Below are 16,178 nucleotides of genomic sequence, written 5' to 3'. Positions count from 1 at the left end.
ACATTGGGGTCATTGGGAACACTGGAAGTGACACTCACCCCATCTTATTTGAGCCAAAAGAGAGAGTGGGGTCCAACTGGTAGTCTGAACTCCTGTATCTCCAAATGATACCTTGGATGAAAGCTGAGCCAATGGTGTCGAGTTCCTGTTTCAACAAGATTTGGCCCCCTCTCACAAAGCCTGTAAGACTATAAATTGTTGAAAGAAGGAAAAGGTGCAATTTTCGAAACCTCTGAATCTGGTTCTCTAACTGCAAAACTTTAGTCATCGTATCAAGCGAATGAATGCCAAAGATGGTGGACACTTTGAATAATTTTTTTCTTTTGTATTATTAAAAACTGCAAATAACCCTTCAAACCTTTACTTACTATTTCTTTGTTGATCAGGATGCAGTTAAAAATGGTCCAATTTTTCTGAATGACACTGTATATGTATATGCAGATATTGAGGATCAGCAAGGGCTCTTGACCTCACCGTAAACTCCGTCTATGCTTTAGTTAAATATTGATTTCCCTTGGTGCACACCAGAACTAGGAACTTGCATTTGAATTCTACAATTTGAGGTGCAAATTAGGATTGGAAGTGAAAATAATCCTAATTGAATTAGACTCCAGACTCACAATTGACCAACGTCCTTTAATCCAAATGATTATTATTTTAATCAAAGCGCAATTCATATTTTTATTGATTTAATTTGAATAGTTATAATGGTTGACTCAGCAGTTCTCCTGAATCGTGCTTAAGTCACATGTAAGCCAAATTAAAAGGTGACCTCGGGGCTCAGACTGTTTTGTACAAATATAATGTATTGATATAGGGCAGAGTGGGGAACTTTTTGCTTCCAGCTCAATTATTGGAAGCTAGTTGACAAAGACACTCAAAAATTTAACAAAACATACTTGTATATACATATTTGATATCCATTAATTTTTTTAAAGATAAAATAAGTCAGAAGTCTATCCAAAAATTGGATTAAATATGACATTTCTATTGGTGTAGCTATCCTCGTAGCCAATAAAAAATAGAGTTTTAGTTAGACATTTAAAAAAAAAAAAGTATTTCTTAATGAATAAATAAGTAGACTTTTCAAAGTATTGAAATAATTATTACTTTCAATATGTTATAACGGATTAATTAATGTGTTATAATATTGGTTAAATGACACTTTGTCGAAAATCTTATTGCAGGAAGACACTTTGTGGAAGCACCACGTAGGAGTTCCAACACATTCGATTCAAACGAGTTATTCATTTGAATTATCCATTGAATCTCAATCATTGATGGAGTTACTCCTTCTCTTTTTTAAACCTTTTCTCGCTTTTAATATGTCTTTTTCAGTAAAGTAGCTTTCGGCAAAGCGTCCGCGCATGTATAATATTATATTAAAAAAAAGAGATACCTGAATACACAAATAAATCATGATTAAGATATAAAAAAATTAATAATTATACGGCTTAATACTGTAATCCAGTATCAATATATTTGATTTAATAAAAAAAAAAAAAAAATACAATTGTTATTTATTGAATTCTCTTAGATAATAATGGCTTGACTCGGAATCGTGATCATTTCAATTATATATTAGTACAAACTAATTTTTAATAACAAGGAAATACGTTTATTAAATTTGCTATGGATTTAAGGAGATGAACCCCTCTAATTTGGTTAAAATATATAACTATTACCAGGCTTGTAAGCATTCCCATATTTTGAAGTTCCGTTTCATTTTTTTCGTTCACCCATTATTTCTGTTCCGTTCTGCATTCCAATCATAACTTATTACCATATATAGTGTATTAACATCAAATCGCGACTTTCACTTTGATAGTGTCAGGGAGGCCTAGATTTTTTAGCACAATAATCCAGTGAATATTAGTGTTTCAACAACTTACTAAAATTGGTTCATTCATTGTCACGATGGAGGCCAAAAGGTAAAGTACAGCCGATTTGATTTGCGCCTTACACATCAACAAGACAAGAAAAACTGGACCGTGGACTAGTCGAGAAACTCCAAAAACGACTGCTACCTCGCCTACACGGTTGATGAGGTTCTGCCGGTCAACCAAACTAAGTTCCCAGCCTCCGCGATGATGCTGAGAATCGTGGCATCAGAAGGGAAGAGGATGCCCCTTATTGGTTCCTGAAAGGCATGAAAATCGGGACGTCCTCCAGGAGGTGGTATTGCCTCTGGGAAGTCCAACTACCCAGAGGGAAACTATGCTCCCGTAGGACTACACCCCCGGGACACAAGACCAGCACCACGCAGCAATAGCTCGAGAAAATTTTCCCCCATTTCTGGATTTCGATAAATACCTGCAAAAAATACCACAAAATAGGTCTCACAAGCGTTCGTCTTTCCTTTATCAGCCCTTCAAGTCATATTTAAAAAAGTAAAATAAAATATAAATTTAAACTTCTTGAATTTTTTGTAAGTGCTATTAGAACGGAACGCAAAAAAAATTGTTCCCTTCATATAACGCCATTAAATTTTGTGTTCCGTTCGCAAGCCTACCTATTACTATTATACAAACATATTTAATTTTGTATTGTGTATTCCTACTTTAGTGTAACTCCTAAAGCCAAAAACAAAAAAAAGGTAATACAATCCTATTGAGGAAGACAAATTGTACAGTTATATCATAACATAATGTAGTTAAAAGGGTTTTAATCCCTTTTTTGAGAAGATAATTTCCATCAAAGCATTTACGTCTTGATCACTTAAAAAAATAATAATTATTATCCCTTCTTGCCATTTGTGATTCATCATTAAAACAATGTATTTTACTTTATTATCATGAATTTTAGATAATCATATTTACATCAAGGTAAGCTAATACTAACAATACGAACGAGGCACATACTTCTTGTTTCCAAGCCATATGACAGTACAAACTAATTGAAACTCTACGGTTCCTTATCAGTCTATACCTGTATGTATTTCTATACCATGGGATGTGTACAGATATATGTGGGTATTTTACGAAGAAAAATAAAAAGCTCATAGTTCTTGGAAATTCATTTCTCACATTTGAATTTAAATGTAATGAATTAGACTTGATTAACTTCTTATACATCAATATTGATAATGAAAGGAGTTCAAGCAAGGGCTCTTAATAATATTAATAACTCAGGGGAAAACTCATTTTGTATAAATGAATTCAAACCAAAATAGAAGCTTATCTTAGAGTGCAGAATCTAAAACGGATCTCAGTTTTTCTCTCAGTATTCTTAATCCTGAAATATCTTGTAGGATTATATTCGGAACTATTGTTGTGCAGAGTCATTTTGAACCTATATAAAAATCCCCAAATTAAAAGAAGGATTAATAAAACTTATGTAAAAATGTTTTTTTTTATGATTAAAAAGTCTTTCTATTTGTGTCTTGTTCTGAACTCGATATATTTCCATTTTTAGGCTGAAAAATGACACCCTTCTTTGTCTATTTATTATTTTTTAAGTGATCCCATTTTGAAATATGAAAATTATCTACTCAATGTGAATGGATCGCATTATTATTTTGATTCTAGTCTCCCATTCCCACTCCCATTCTACTCACTTATGAGGTTTGGTAGTTTTCCTACAGGCATCCCCCCCTGGAATTCTGAATCTGAATTCGAACCTATCTTGAGATGGATAATCAAGTTAGAAGTATCTTCCTTCGATTGCCTCTATCTTCCTTTTATGGGGCATGACGTCATAAAATTGGCATTGAAATTGGGAAAAATAGGATGATAATGTTGTCTTTTTGTTAGTACACTCCCCCCCACAAAAAATGGGATCACTACAAAATGGAACAAAAATCCTTGGATATGTAAATTTTATAGATACATCTTTTTTTAAATTATACCTTGAATATTTTTCTATAATATAAGCTATCATATTCTTCATCAATATGTATTTTAAATAAGTTATAAGGGTCTAAAGAAAAGTATCGTTTTCCATCATTTTTCAGCCTAAAAAGGGAATATAACGAGTTCAGAACAAGATACAGAATCAATAAAAACACTTTTACATAAGTTATATTAATCCTTCCTTTAATTTGAGGATTACTGTAAGGGTAAGAAATGACTCTGAACGATAATAGTTCCGAATCAATATAATCCCAGATATTTTAGAATTCAGATGACGGAGAGAAAAACTGAGATCAGTTTTGAATTATGTGCTCAAAGATAAATTCCTTTTTTGGCTCAAATTCATTTGTACAAAATGATTATTCCCCTGTGTAATGATAGGAGTTCAACCGAGGGCTGCTAATAAGATTAATAATAAATACATATGTATGTACCTGAGGTATAAGTGTGCAGCACAGGTTGATTTGCTAGTTTTTTTTTTGTATATTTGCCATTATATGTACTTATATATTTTGAAAATATGTATTTGTTAGTTCAAAAGCAATGGTTCTTCTACATGCTGCACGTATCAGTATGGACTTACCTTCATATGACGTCACATTAAACTCATCAATATAAAAAAACCCAAAAAAAGAAGAAGAACTAGCAAGCAAACAGGTTATTTGAATCAGTCAGCACTCGTTGATTCAGTATATATTTAAGCATCTACATATGAGTTAAAGTAGCCATTCCTTAACGTCTGCTCCTTATTGTTCTCGAGCATCAACTGAGCAAGCCTCAAGTTTTCAATTCAGTTTACAGGAAATGTTTAAATAGTGTGTGCGTGTTAAGACATTTTAGGTTCAAAAAAAAAAAAAAAAAAAAAAGTATTTTTACACCTTTGCTGGTTTGTTTGTTCATTTCACCCCTCAAAAATGAAAATACAGACATTAATCCTATTATTCATTTCCTCATTTGTGATCTCTTTATCATATGGAGCATCTAGGAATAAAAGACAAAGTAAGATAATATTAAACGTAATATCTTTAGACAGAGGCGACCGCATGGGGTGGGCTGGAGGGGCTGTAGCCCCCTCCCACAGTTAAAGATTCCCCCTCCCCAAATAATTTATATTTCCAAGAAATATAGTTTTTGATATTTTTTTTGAAATAATTTAATATTTCAAATTAATCTTTTTGAATATTTTTTCAAAATAATATAATTTTTAGTAAACAGGTGTGAATTTTTCTTTCCAAAAAATTTAATATTTTAAATTATCCTTTTTCTAAATAGCTATGGATTTTATAATTTTTTATCGAAAAAATTCATATTTAAAAAATTTCATTTTTGAAACTTGTTTCCAAAGAATTTAATATTGTGTGAATAACTTTGGATTTTTGAAATTAAAAAAAAATATCCACAAGTAAGCTCCCCCAGAATATAATCCTACGGACGCCCCTGACATATCATACGTACAAATACTTGTCATTGTTCATTTGTTCATTTCTACGCCGTACATACCTAAAATGTATATTCGAGAGTCTTGCTTTGCTCTTAACATTTCCGTTTGTCGACCGTTAATGAAGTATTTTTTATAAGTAAATTATATACAGTTTCATGTCTAGGAATATTAAATAAAAAGATAGATAGATAGGTTCCTAACCATTGAAACAGTTAGGAATGGAATTATTATTTATGTATGTAACATCATCAACCAACCCAATATATTCATGTACCTATTTTAAAAAACACATCACTGTTTTAGTTACATCCTTAAGTTATGTAAAAAAACTTAATCAATTCTTTAATTAATTCAACTTGGAATACAGAAAAATCGAGGCAATTTTATTTAACATCCTTTTTGATCAACTAATGACTTAACCTACATACATATTTCATACAGAAAAGCACCCGACAAACTTTGACCTCCTGTCCTTGGCAAATAGTTTTTTTTATGTATTAAGATTGCTGCAAAAGTTCTTTATACATCTAATCTCTGAATTGATTGATGTATTGAGATCTTTATTTAATCACTCAATCTCTCATTCAAGAAGGGAAGGGGAAAAAGGTCTGAAATTAATTGGTAATGGGGTATTCTACCCAACTTTGTACTAGTCAGTATTTAATAGTATCTCTGGTTGACAAGGTTTGACTCGAGCTCTTTCTGAGTTCAACGTTTAGGACACTAATCAGAGTAGATAAATCAACAGGTGACAAAAACAAACAAAATGCAGCTCTGAGTTACTGAGATGGCCCCAAAACATAGTGTTGGATTGGTCATATGACTTATTTCTCTAATCAGTCTCCCCCCGCCTTTCAGTTATTTTTATCGGTCCTATCTATTTGACCATTCTAGGGTCTTAAGAACCGATACATCGATCTTTCAGTCCTACGGTCCTAGCTTTATTTTTCTTTCCTTTACTCCTAGATAGGATTGCAGAATATAATAACTCATAAGAAAATAATGAAAGATAGCTAGAACGTATCATAATACGTTCTAGTAACACACCTCCTATTTTTAACTTCAGGTATCTTTCCTCTTTGAAAGAGGTTATGCATCATGATGTAACTTCAGCTACTCAAATGAAGTAATTATTAGTAACTCCGTAATTTCAGCTGTTGTATTTACCATAAAAGACGGATAAGGATCAATCCTAGGACTGACAAATTTTATTGGGACCGGACTGATAGGAATGTAGTCTTTTTAGACCAATCCCACACTACCAAAACATGAACAACTCTTTTTTATTTCCTGTCAACTGGTGACTTGTATACTCATTCGCCTTATTAGTGCTCTTAATTAGTTTCAACGATGATTGTTTCCACTAGGCCCTACTGCCAAATAGAGAGCAAAACTGAAAATGATGTAATTGGCTACCTAGCAGTTAATTTTTGGCCATTTTTATTTCTCATTTAGAAGGAAAGTTTGAATGAGACAATAAAAATTACTGTTTGTGTAGCAGTTATGATTTTATATAGTAAACAGTTTCTTCATAAAAGAAATTTTTGTTTTATTTGAAGGTATCTTTGAACTATTTATAGCATTTAGTAAGAGGCTCAATTTCTCTTTTTTCTCTTTATTTTGACTACCATGCAAAAAAAACATGCCAAAATGTATAGATGTACTCATTTATGGGCACTAAGCCCGTTTTTACAATTGACTTGCAATTAAATGGGCATATGCAATTATATATTTTCATACACTAGTTAATTAAATGCACTTGAAGATAATAATTAGACTCTATTTACTTATCAGACACTATTTTATACACAAATATATAGTTGTTGCTGATAACTGGAATAACCGCTATATACTTTATTTATATTGATCCTTGTTATTATTATTTTTTTGCACAAAAAAAAAAAAAATACCCAATTATTGAGTATCACGATGTGTAAAATTCCCCACTCCAAAAATAATAACAAACAGAAAAGTAGGGGTATGAGACCAGATGTGAGTTCATCAATATTGCATTTCCATATTTCTTGGTTAAAAAACAAACTTTTATATAATGATCAAACTTTGATATTGGGTGGAAAATGCCGTCCATGCTTTTTGTTCATTTTTTAACGACTGAGAGTCTGAACTGAACAAATCTATGAAAGGAGTTCATTTCTTCGCAACCTTTATTCTTGTTCTCCAAAGACATATTTTGGCCCCAGAGCGAAGCTCAGACAAAGTGGCTAAACGACGACCATGTGACTATTTTTTTCCCAAATTTAGTTGGCTACTCAGGGGGTGTACCAGAGGGGCTGTAGCCCCCTCCCAAATAAATGAATTTGCGCTATTTACTAGAAATTTGTTTCGATATTCGGGCAAATTATGCAGCAGAACAAATAATTGAATAGTCGAAATTGTTTTACGAAAAATTTATTATTTTGTGAATAGCTATGGATTTTTGAAGTATTTTCCCTCCGAAATTTAATGTTTGAAAATTATTTCCTAGAAATTTAATATTTGAAATTTAGTTTTGAATTGTTTTTCGAAAAAAATTCAATTTTTGATTTTTGAATTAATTTTCTGTAAGTACCTATAGATTAAAACAAAAATAATTTCTTGTGAATAGTTATGGATCTTTGAAATTTTTCTCAAAAAAAAAAAAAAAAAAAAAAAAAAAAAAACTTCTCTAAGGGGCGCTGAAAATACCAAAAATGACTTTATAAATCCATAAGTTCAATGTGTTTTTTTTTTGCATATGGCAAATAATTATTCAATAACGTAATCAGCAGTACCTCATAATTTACATATCACGAGGAAAAAGTTTTTCTTTTTTATGCCAACTAAATATTGACATAATGAAACGCGTGAGCCTACGTTTTGTTATAAAAAAAGGAACGTCTGATACTTATTATGTTTGATGTGGGTAGACATTTATTATCGATATAAGAATTTCGAAATTTTAAGAATATTTTTTGTTAAATATCTTATCTTTTTTTAAAATGCATATAATGACAAATATACGTAATTCCACTGACATAAATGTACAATATAATTTTTGCCAGTTGTCGTTTTTTTATATTCTTGCTCCTTATAAGTGTTTTGATCGACTAATAGTTGAACTCTATTTATTCCTTATTAAACTGTGACTATTACCCACCTTTAATTATATTGAGGTCAAAAAAATGGAAAGACTTGACTAACTAACAATTGATTTTTGCCTTTTTTTCTTGTTCTTTTTAGAGTAAAGGTTGAGACATAAGATATAAATAGTATATTGACATGGATATTTTGTACGATTGTACACAACACACATGTGGAACATTTGAAAAATTAAAGTTTAATTTGATATCATTGTATTATCTTTTTAGTGAGATAATATTGTACGATGTAGATTTAAAATTATTACGAAATAAAATATTGTTATTCTTGCATAATGCTTGCTCCATAACCACATCCTGTACTGACTTAAAGACAAAAAATGGAATATAATGTTATTTACAATTCTTTGTAATATTCTTCATGGTTTGTGATTATAAGAATATTGAACACTTGTTACGTATGATGTAGTTTTAAATCTATACAGCCAGAATTAAACAGTTGTTTTTATAGTAATTAATGATCGGCTGTTTTTGCTAATAGGAAGTCTAAAATGATTTATTTTTTTTCAATTAACATATGTATATATACACTCCAATCATGTATATTTGTTCTATTCCAAACAGTACCTGACAAATAATGTATCTAAATCACATATAACTTTAATTTACTTTTTCTTTAAAGTTCAACTGGATTTTGGTAGTATATTTGGTCGACCTCAGCCTCAGCCTCAGCAACCAAATACACCAACACGCCTAAACCTTGGTCAAATATTCCAAGGCTTTCAACCTCAACCCAATCAGCAGCAAAGGCCCCCTAATGGATTTGGTGGACTTCTTGGGGCCCTAGGAGGTATTGCCGGTCAAACAGAGATTCAAGTTAATCCGGATGGAACGTTCAACATTGGTCCACAAACTCCAAGACCCTTTCAACCTGCTACAACAATAAGTACATTCCCTCCCACGACCTCCACAACTACTACAACGACGTTTGTCCCTATCGATCCTGGAATTATTGTAGAGCCTTTTCCATCAGGTAAATATAATCATCATTGCCAAAATTGGTAACACATTAAGGGTCAAACGATATGGATTTTTTGGGTAAAAATATAGATTAATCAGTCAAATTTTTTTCTTCGAATTAATCTTTGAGATTTTAATAAATATAATTGTAGAAAAGCACAACTTTAGTCATTTCCGCTGCTATCTATTTTGCCGTATCACCTAGCAAAAAGACTATATGCTAAGATCTACAGAAATAATTCGCTTGTATTTTTCTTTTGAATTTTTAAGGTTTGGATTCAGTATGAGTATTTTCATAGCCAGTGTCCTGAGATAAGATTTTATGTAATTTTTTTATGACGGTAAAAAGTGATGTTACGTCTTAAATATCATTAATTTTCCTGTCAAAATATTGTTTACAGGTAAACGGGAAATTTAAAAAACGGCTGCATCAGCCATGTTTAGCATTTCAATGGTTTATCAATTATAATTTTTTGATATATATGTTGATTTTTTTTATTTTAAAAAATTTGATTTTAATTGCAAGGAGAATAAAATACCGTTAATGATCGGTGAGTTCTGCCAACTACAGATTTATATATAATTATCAAAAACAGATAATTCAATAGGCTCACCTAAACATCGTTTGTGTCTAAATACATACAAGTTGTCTTTTATTTAAAAAATCATTTGTTATAGGACCAAATCAAAGTAATGAACCTTGTATGGAGCGGCGAACAGATTACTTCGGAACAGAACTGGTGAATGGAAGGCAAAATCGAGTAAGATAAACAATTATTTCATACAAGCACCAGGGAATATTGTGTTTTTTTAATCCTTGCTTAGGTTCGTAACCTAGATCAATGCAAAACAATGTGCCAAGAGAATCCTCAATGTCAATATTGGACATTTGGAACTCGTAGATCTCGTAATCGTAGAGATCGTCGAGCATGTTGGTTAAGAAGCAATAAATTTGGATCTGAACCTCATTCTTCAAGGGTGTCTGGAAAGAAGTTCTGTGATAACGAAATCATTTCCATTTCAACAACAACGACGACGACTACTCGGCCCATCATATCCTCCGGCTGCAGTACAGTCGGAGGTGCTGATATTGGCTCAGCATGCCAATTACCGTTCGAGTATAAAAACCGTATTTACAATGGGTGTATATTAGTTGATGCTGGTGACAACATACCCTGGTGCTCAACTCTGACTCAAAATGGAGTTCATGTAGGTGGACGAGGAAAATGGGGACATTGTAATGGAAATACTTGTCTCAATGATTTTAGTAAGAAATACCATTTGTTCATCGTTTAATATTTAATGATGCATAATTTTTTAACTATTATTACTAGATGGAGCTCCTGCAGGGCCTCAGATAGTTACAACCACGACGACGACGACAACGACCACAACCACCACAACAACTACTACCACGACAAGGAAACCAACCACAGGACCAAGTAATAATAGATTAACTATTTTCATTAGGAAATACTTATAAAACTGTGTTCCTCTAGCTTGTGGCACAAATGCCAAAAGATACAGTACTCGTATCGTTGGAGGACGTCCAGCAGATCCTAATGAGTGGCCATGGCTTGCAGCAATGATTCGTCCAAGTGAAGTATCTTCTGGACAGTTTTGTGGAGCCACTTTAATATCTGATAGACACGTGATCACTGCAGCTCATTGCGTTGCACCGTAAGAACAACATTTTAAAGGACAAAAGTCCATATAATTTATCTTACAAAATACTTATACTTATGTAGGTTTAAACAAGATCAAATCAAGGTCCGATTGGGAGAGTATAATTTCAATGCGGAAGGAGAAACTTTAGACCGAACATACAATTTGGAGAGTATTAAAATGCATGAGTTATATGATGCTGTCAAATACTATAATGACATTGCTATCATGAAACTGGACCGTCCAGTTACATTCAGCAAATCTATATACCCCATTTGTCTTCCCCCACCCATAGAAACATATGAAAAACGCCGAGGCTATGTCATTGGATGGGGTACAATATACTTTGGAGGTCCAACCTCCAATATTCTGCAAGAAGTCAATGTTGCAGTATGGGATAATAACAAATGCAAAGAAAACTATTCGGCCCTAAATCGCAACGTGACTTCTAAAATGTTGTGTGCCGGTGACCGAGGAAGGGATGCATGCCAAGGAGACTCTGGTGGTCCACTTAATTGCTTAAATGCCTTTAGTCAATGGGAGTTATGCGGAGTTGTATCATGGGGAGCTCGTTGTGCTGAGCCAGATTATCCTGGAGTTTATACAAGAGTCACAGAATATCTGGACTGGATTGAACAAAATAAATAATTTGCTGGACCTAAATAATTTACTATTTAAGTATTATTATATACTCAACTCTATCATTATATACATATCTTTTAGTTAGCTTTTTTGTTAAAATATTTTATATTGACGAGAAATGATTTTATTTATATATAGGTATATTTATACATTTGTGCGACAAAGTTTGAAATACAGACCTACCTTTGTTTCCTGAAGGATTTCAAAGTGTACAGTTATACACAAATACACATGCAAGTAAGTAACTGTTATCTACGAGGAAATAATATTTTATTTCGAATGTCTTGGGCCAAATTAAGAGTATTTTAGTTATAAATGACTTAATCCTTCTTGAGTTGCATTTTGTCATGATCAAAATGAGATAAGCGAAAAACATCATGTGTTTTTATAAACTTTAGGATATTTTTCTTTTAACATTAAACTTAATAAAGTGAAAAAAGATATATTGAGTTTATAATCATTGACATGTTCAATGACGTTATTTTTATAGTAGTTGTGTCGTTTATTATTTATGCATCAAAAATAGTTCAAAGGTAATCTTATCCAAGTTAAGAATATAATGATTTTATAACCTAAAATGACATGATATCTTTTTAAATTGGGAACCATCTAATTATTTTGTCGTCTCCGGGTAATATCATATTAAAATTGAACATAGCTAGGTTATTTATTTTGGGGGATAGTAGGACATTCAAAAATGAACGTTAAGGAACTTTTTTATGCACTTACATACTTAAAAACTCTGTAATGACAAATTCAGAACGTTGTAAATGACGAAGTGAAATTCTTTCTCTTTGTAAATAATAATTACAATTTTGAATCCAATCAAGTCAGTTTTATCATCTATCATCAATTAATATTTAGGTCATATTTTCAAAAATAACAAGTCAATGTCATAATTTTTGCTTCAATCTGTATATATTTTTACTTTTGATATGATATTTAACTTTCCACTTTCTTACTGGTATAAAAAATGTGATTAACTATATAACTTATTTTTTTCTTAACCCTGCACCAAAGCTATAAATAAAAAAGTGGCGAAACGCTTGCAGGATATCGTTTTTTATTTTACCACAGATGACGTCACTTTATACATTATCTCATTTCCCGTTATAACGTACGCAACTTCTTTTTTTTTTTACAGAATTTATCTTATTAATTTAGTTAAAAGGGTAAATTCATTGAAGTTCTATAGTTACGTAGCCGTGCCAATGGGATTACTAAGAAGCACAAAGAGCAAAGACTTGACCTTGAGAATATTAGCTGCCTGTTATGAATGACTATCATAAGAGGAGACCCTTCTACACTTAAAATAATATTTGTTCAGGGAAAATATTATAATTACAATACATTCATATATATTTAAAATAATTTACACTATTAAAGATAGGTCAGACTTCTTGCTTCACAGTGAGATGCGTAGACCTCAACGACTTATTAAACAATGAACAAAAAATAATAAAAAGCAATCACAAGAACCATTTTTCCTTTTTTAATTTCTAAACATCCTTTTTTCTTTACAAAGATCTCTTTTCCATTTACAAGCAATCATAGATAAAGAAATATACGCAGACAACATATTTGGTGCTGTGAAACATACATTTTTTTAAATATAAAGCTGGGATTCAGCTCCAATAAAAATAGATTGGGTAGGAGTGTCTTCGTTTTGACAGAATTTTTTTAACTGTTCACGCTGATTCTACTCATTGGTTTTTTTATTCTTCAGCTAAGTTATTTAAATTTATAAAATGATTCGCCAAGATACTACGAGACAAAGTACATCAGATACACTATTTTTAAGAAAATTCAATTGATAAACACGACCAATTCTGTGACGTAATATATATAAATCTTATCAACATAGGAATCATCTTCACTATTTCTATATGGCAATGATGACTCTTTGATTTGATCAGATTATGCTTTATGGGTAGTGATTTTATGAAATTATTTCGACCAAATGAATTTTTATATGAGCCTACATATATCTCATGTGTTGAGGAGAAACATTCGTTTGCTAAGATAAATCCATCCATTCCTCTCGTTGCTTCTGTTTTTCTATTTTTTGGAAGGAGTTCTTAGATGAGTTTCGAGTATCCCTCAACCTTAATTAGATGCCGCAGGGTAATGTCAAGGAAGTTCAACCCTCGGAATTTGTCTCTTTAGTGATCAAAGACTTACTCGAAAAGATAAGGAAGAGTTCACACCGTTTTGGATCCGGATCTTTCAAGAGGATATGAATATGGTTCATTCATGAATTACTCATTGACTGTTATGATGGGTGAAGAACTTAAGGGGAGTTCGAGAAACTCTTAATTGCGCAATTATTGACTTCCTATATTTATATTTTTTTTGAACATAAATAATATTATTAGCAATAATAATAATAAGGCCTTTCAATATATTAATGATCATACATTTCATTGATCTTCTCAATCAAACAATATATTCACACTAATTAAATCTTTTCAAAATGTTATGCAGCCATAAAATTATATCATTTGGGAAAACGTTTAAGTGAGAGATTTAAGTGAACAATTTACAATAAGAATCTGGTCACCCTGAATCTCACTACTTCTATTACATGTGTTACTTCTCATATCTCATCCCCTTTCTTTTTCTACTCTTTAAGAGTCAAGTCGTATAAATATAAATAATTAAATTAAAATTAATGTATATGAGTGAAAAATCCTTAGAAATAACGACGCAGAACAAGCTTCTATGCATGCTGCATTTGCGACTCCTTATCATCATCAGTGGAAATGTTTGCCACGCACAGGGTGACCCACTCAAAATCTGATATAAACCGTAGTCTATCGATTTACAACTGGTTATTCTGTTGGCAAATCCAATTAAATTAAGCGCTTGGAGGTAGTGCCACAATTATCGACTCTTAGTGATATACACAAGAATTTTAGATTGTAATCTAGACCCATAATAGGGCCCTATGAGGAGATAAGTGAAATTTCTAGAAAGTTAACTGCGATCCCTACCTCTGCCGATATTTTGGATGAAGCAACAAGCAAGGAAGGAAACTAAGATTTTTTGGAAACCATAGCCATGTGATTAAAGGAATTAGATAATTTCGTTGTTTCCTTCATGGAACACTTCCCTTCTGTGGAAGTGTATGTTATTTACTCGGTGCAATGTCTGAGAAGAATGGAAAATCTCTTTAGGGACGCTAGAAAGATAATTATAGTGTCTGCCTTAAAAGAGAATCTTAAAACATCAATCCTGGAGGAGGAATCACTAGGCTGGACTCCAAGCCATTTTATATTCGGTCCTTCATCAATCAAGATGATTTTGGACAATGTTCGGAATGACTTATCGTTGTCTAATGCGATATAGAAGGGTTCAGGGTATCGAAAGATACCTTTCGGTTAGACAACGGCTGACATGCCGTCGAACCCTAACCCTTCATTAGGGTTAACGCTCCACCTTGGAATTTTATTGGACCTCCAAAAGGTCATGAAATGCCTCCAAGAGGAGGATACAGAAGTACACCTCCTTGATTTATTCCTCATTTAGGAATATTTTTGAATTTGAGACTTTAGATAAAGTAATCCAAATACTTTCAGATTTGGGGTTTACCTCCCCGTCTGATAACTTTTTCTAACTATTAATGAACAGAGACTAGGACTATGATTACATAATTGGGCAATTTTAACTAAAAGTAAATCTAAACTAATATTTTTGAATATGGTTATTAACCACAATTTTTATCTAAAGAACCTTCTTATTCTTATGAGGGAGGCAAAACAAGCAATGGATAAAGAAGTTGCTGAAATATTGTTTTGCGGAGCTATTGAGACAGCTACTGAAAGGGATTAGATTCCTTCGTTAATTTCTGGAATATTCACTGTTTCTAAGAAGGGTTACTCTCGATGGAGATTAACAATAAATCTTAAGGCATTTAAAAAGTTAATTCTTTTAAATTTAAATTAGAATCATTTGATCCATAAAGATTTTGGCTTGACCAAAATTCATTTTTTTATGCTCTTTAGATCTGTTTGATACATTTAATTCCTTTTAGAATTTTCGTGACCACAATATTTTTTTCAGATTTCGATAGAGAAACAATATTTACCAATATAATATTATATGTTTCGGTCTGACATGAGCACCAATAATTTTTACTAAGCTTTTAGAACAAATGGTCTCATACATTTTAGGTCACAACTTAAGTTTTGGCATATATTTAGATGACTTATTTTTGCAGGCCACTGGTGTTGTGCATGTCTCACTCTCCTCGTGTTTATCATTGATGCTATACGCAATCCTTGGATTCAAGGTCAATTTGAATCAGAGTTCTTGTATTCCAAGGATGCAGCTTATTTATATATGTTATAGGACTATGTGTCCATGACTATTACTCTTCCTGAGGAGAAATTGGAAAAGATCGGAGATCGTGCAAATACACTCCGCCTTACGAGAAGATTGTCGGTCCGAGACATTCAACAAATAACTAAAGTTAAGATCCAA

The 16,178-nt window shown here is 32.1% G+C and overlaps 1 protein-coding gene and 1 long non-coding RNA gene across 3 annotated transcripts; one reads left to right on the top strand and one right to left on the bottom strand.

Moving 5' to 3' along the window:
• Window positions 1-1,503: 1,503 nt before the first annotated feature.
• Window positions 1,504-4,572, bottom strand: LOC121119456 (uncharacterized). 2 transcript variants are annotated; one of them, XR_005864762.2, is made up of 3 exons: window positions 4,435-4,572; window positions 1,893-2,369; window positions 1,504-1,840 (listed from the first exon to the last, which is right to left on the bottom strand). It is a non-coding gene; the product is annotated as an uncharacterized lncRNA (long non-coding RNA). The 2 variants fall into 2 exon arrangements; XR_011781017.1 differs by having other exon boundaries at window positions 1,893-2,313; window positions 4,435-4,528.
• Window positions 4,379-11,922, top strand: LOC121119455 (uncharacterized). The gene is made up of 7 exons (XM_040714116.2): window positions 4,379-4,850; window positions 9,052-9,402; window positions 10,068-10,150; window positions 10,215-10,656; window positions 10,724-10,831; window positions 10,889-11,069; window positions 11,138-11,922. Exons 1-7 carry the CDS (start codon window positions 4,766-4,768, stop codon window positions 11,700-11,702), a joined length of 1,815 nt encoding a protein of 604 aa, XP_040570050.1. The 5' UTR covers window positions 4,379-4,765; the 3' UTR covers window positions 11,703-11,922.
• The last annotated feature ends 4,256 nt before the right edge of the window (window positions 11,923-16,178 follow it).

This window comes from Lepeophtheirus salmonis, chromosome 6 (genome assembly GCF_016086655.4).
Source record: "Lepeophtheirus salmonis chromosome 6, UVic_Lsal_1.4, whole genome shotgun sequence".
In the NCBI taxonomy this organism is placed as follows: domain Eukaryota; kingdom Metazoa; phylum Arthropoda; class Copepoda; order Siphonostomatoida; family Caligidae; genus Lepeophtheirus; species Lepeophtheirus salmonis.
This window is presented reverse-complemented; position numbering and strand designations above follow the sequence as displayed.

What these genes read in the sequence shown, in the direction of transcription:
- LOC121119455 (XM_040714116.2), top strand. Translation starts at nt 4,766, where the DNA reads ATGAAAATACAGACATTAATCCTATTATTCATTTCCTCATTTGTGATC. An exon ending in TGAATGGAAGGCAAAATCGA is followed by an intron (nt 10,151 to 10,214) that starts GTAAGATAAACA and finishes ATCCTTGCTTAG; the next exon opens with GTTCGTAACCTAGATCAATG. An exon ending in GCAGCTCATTGCGTTGCACC is followed by an intron (nt 11,070 to 11,137) that starts GTAAGAACAACA and finishes ATACTTATGTAG; the next exon opens with GTTTAAACAAGATCAAATCA.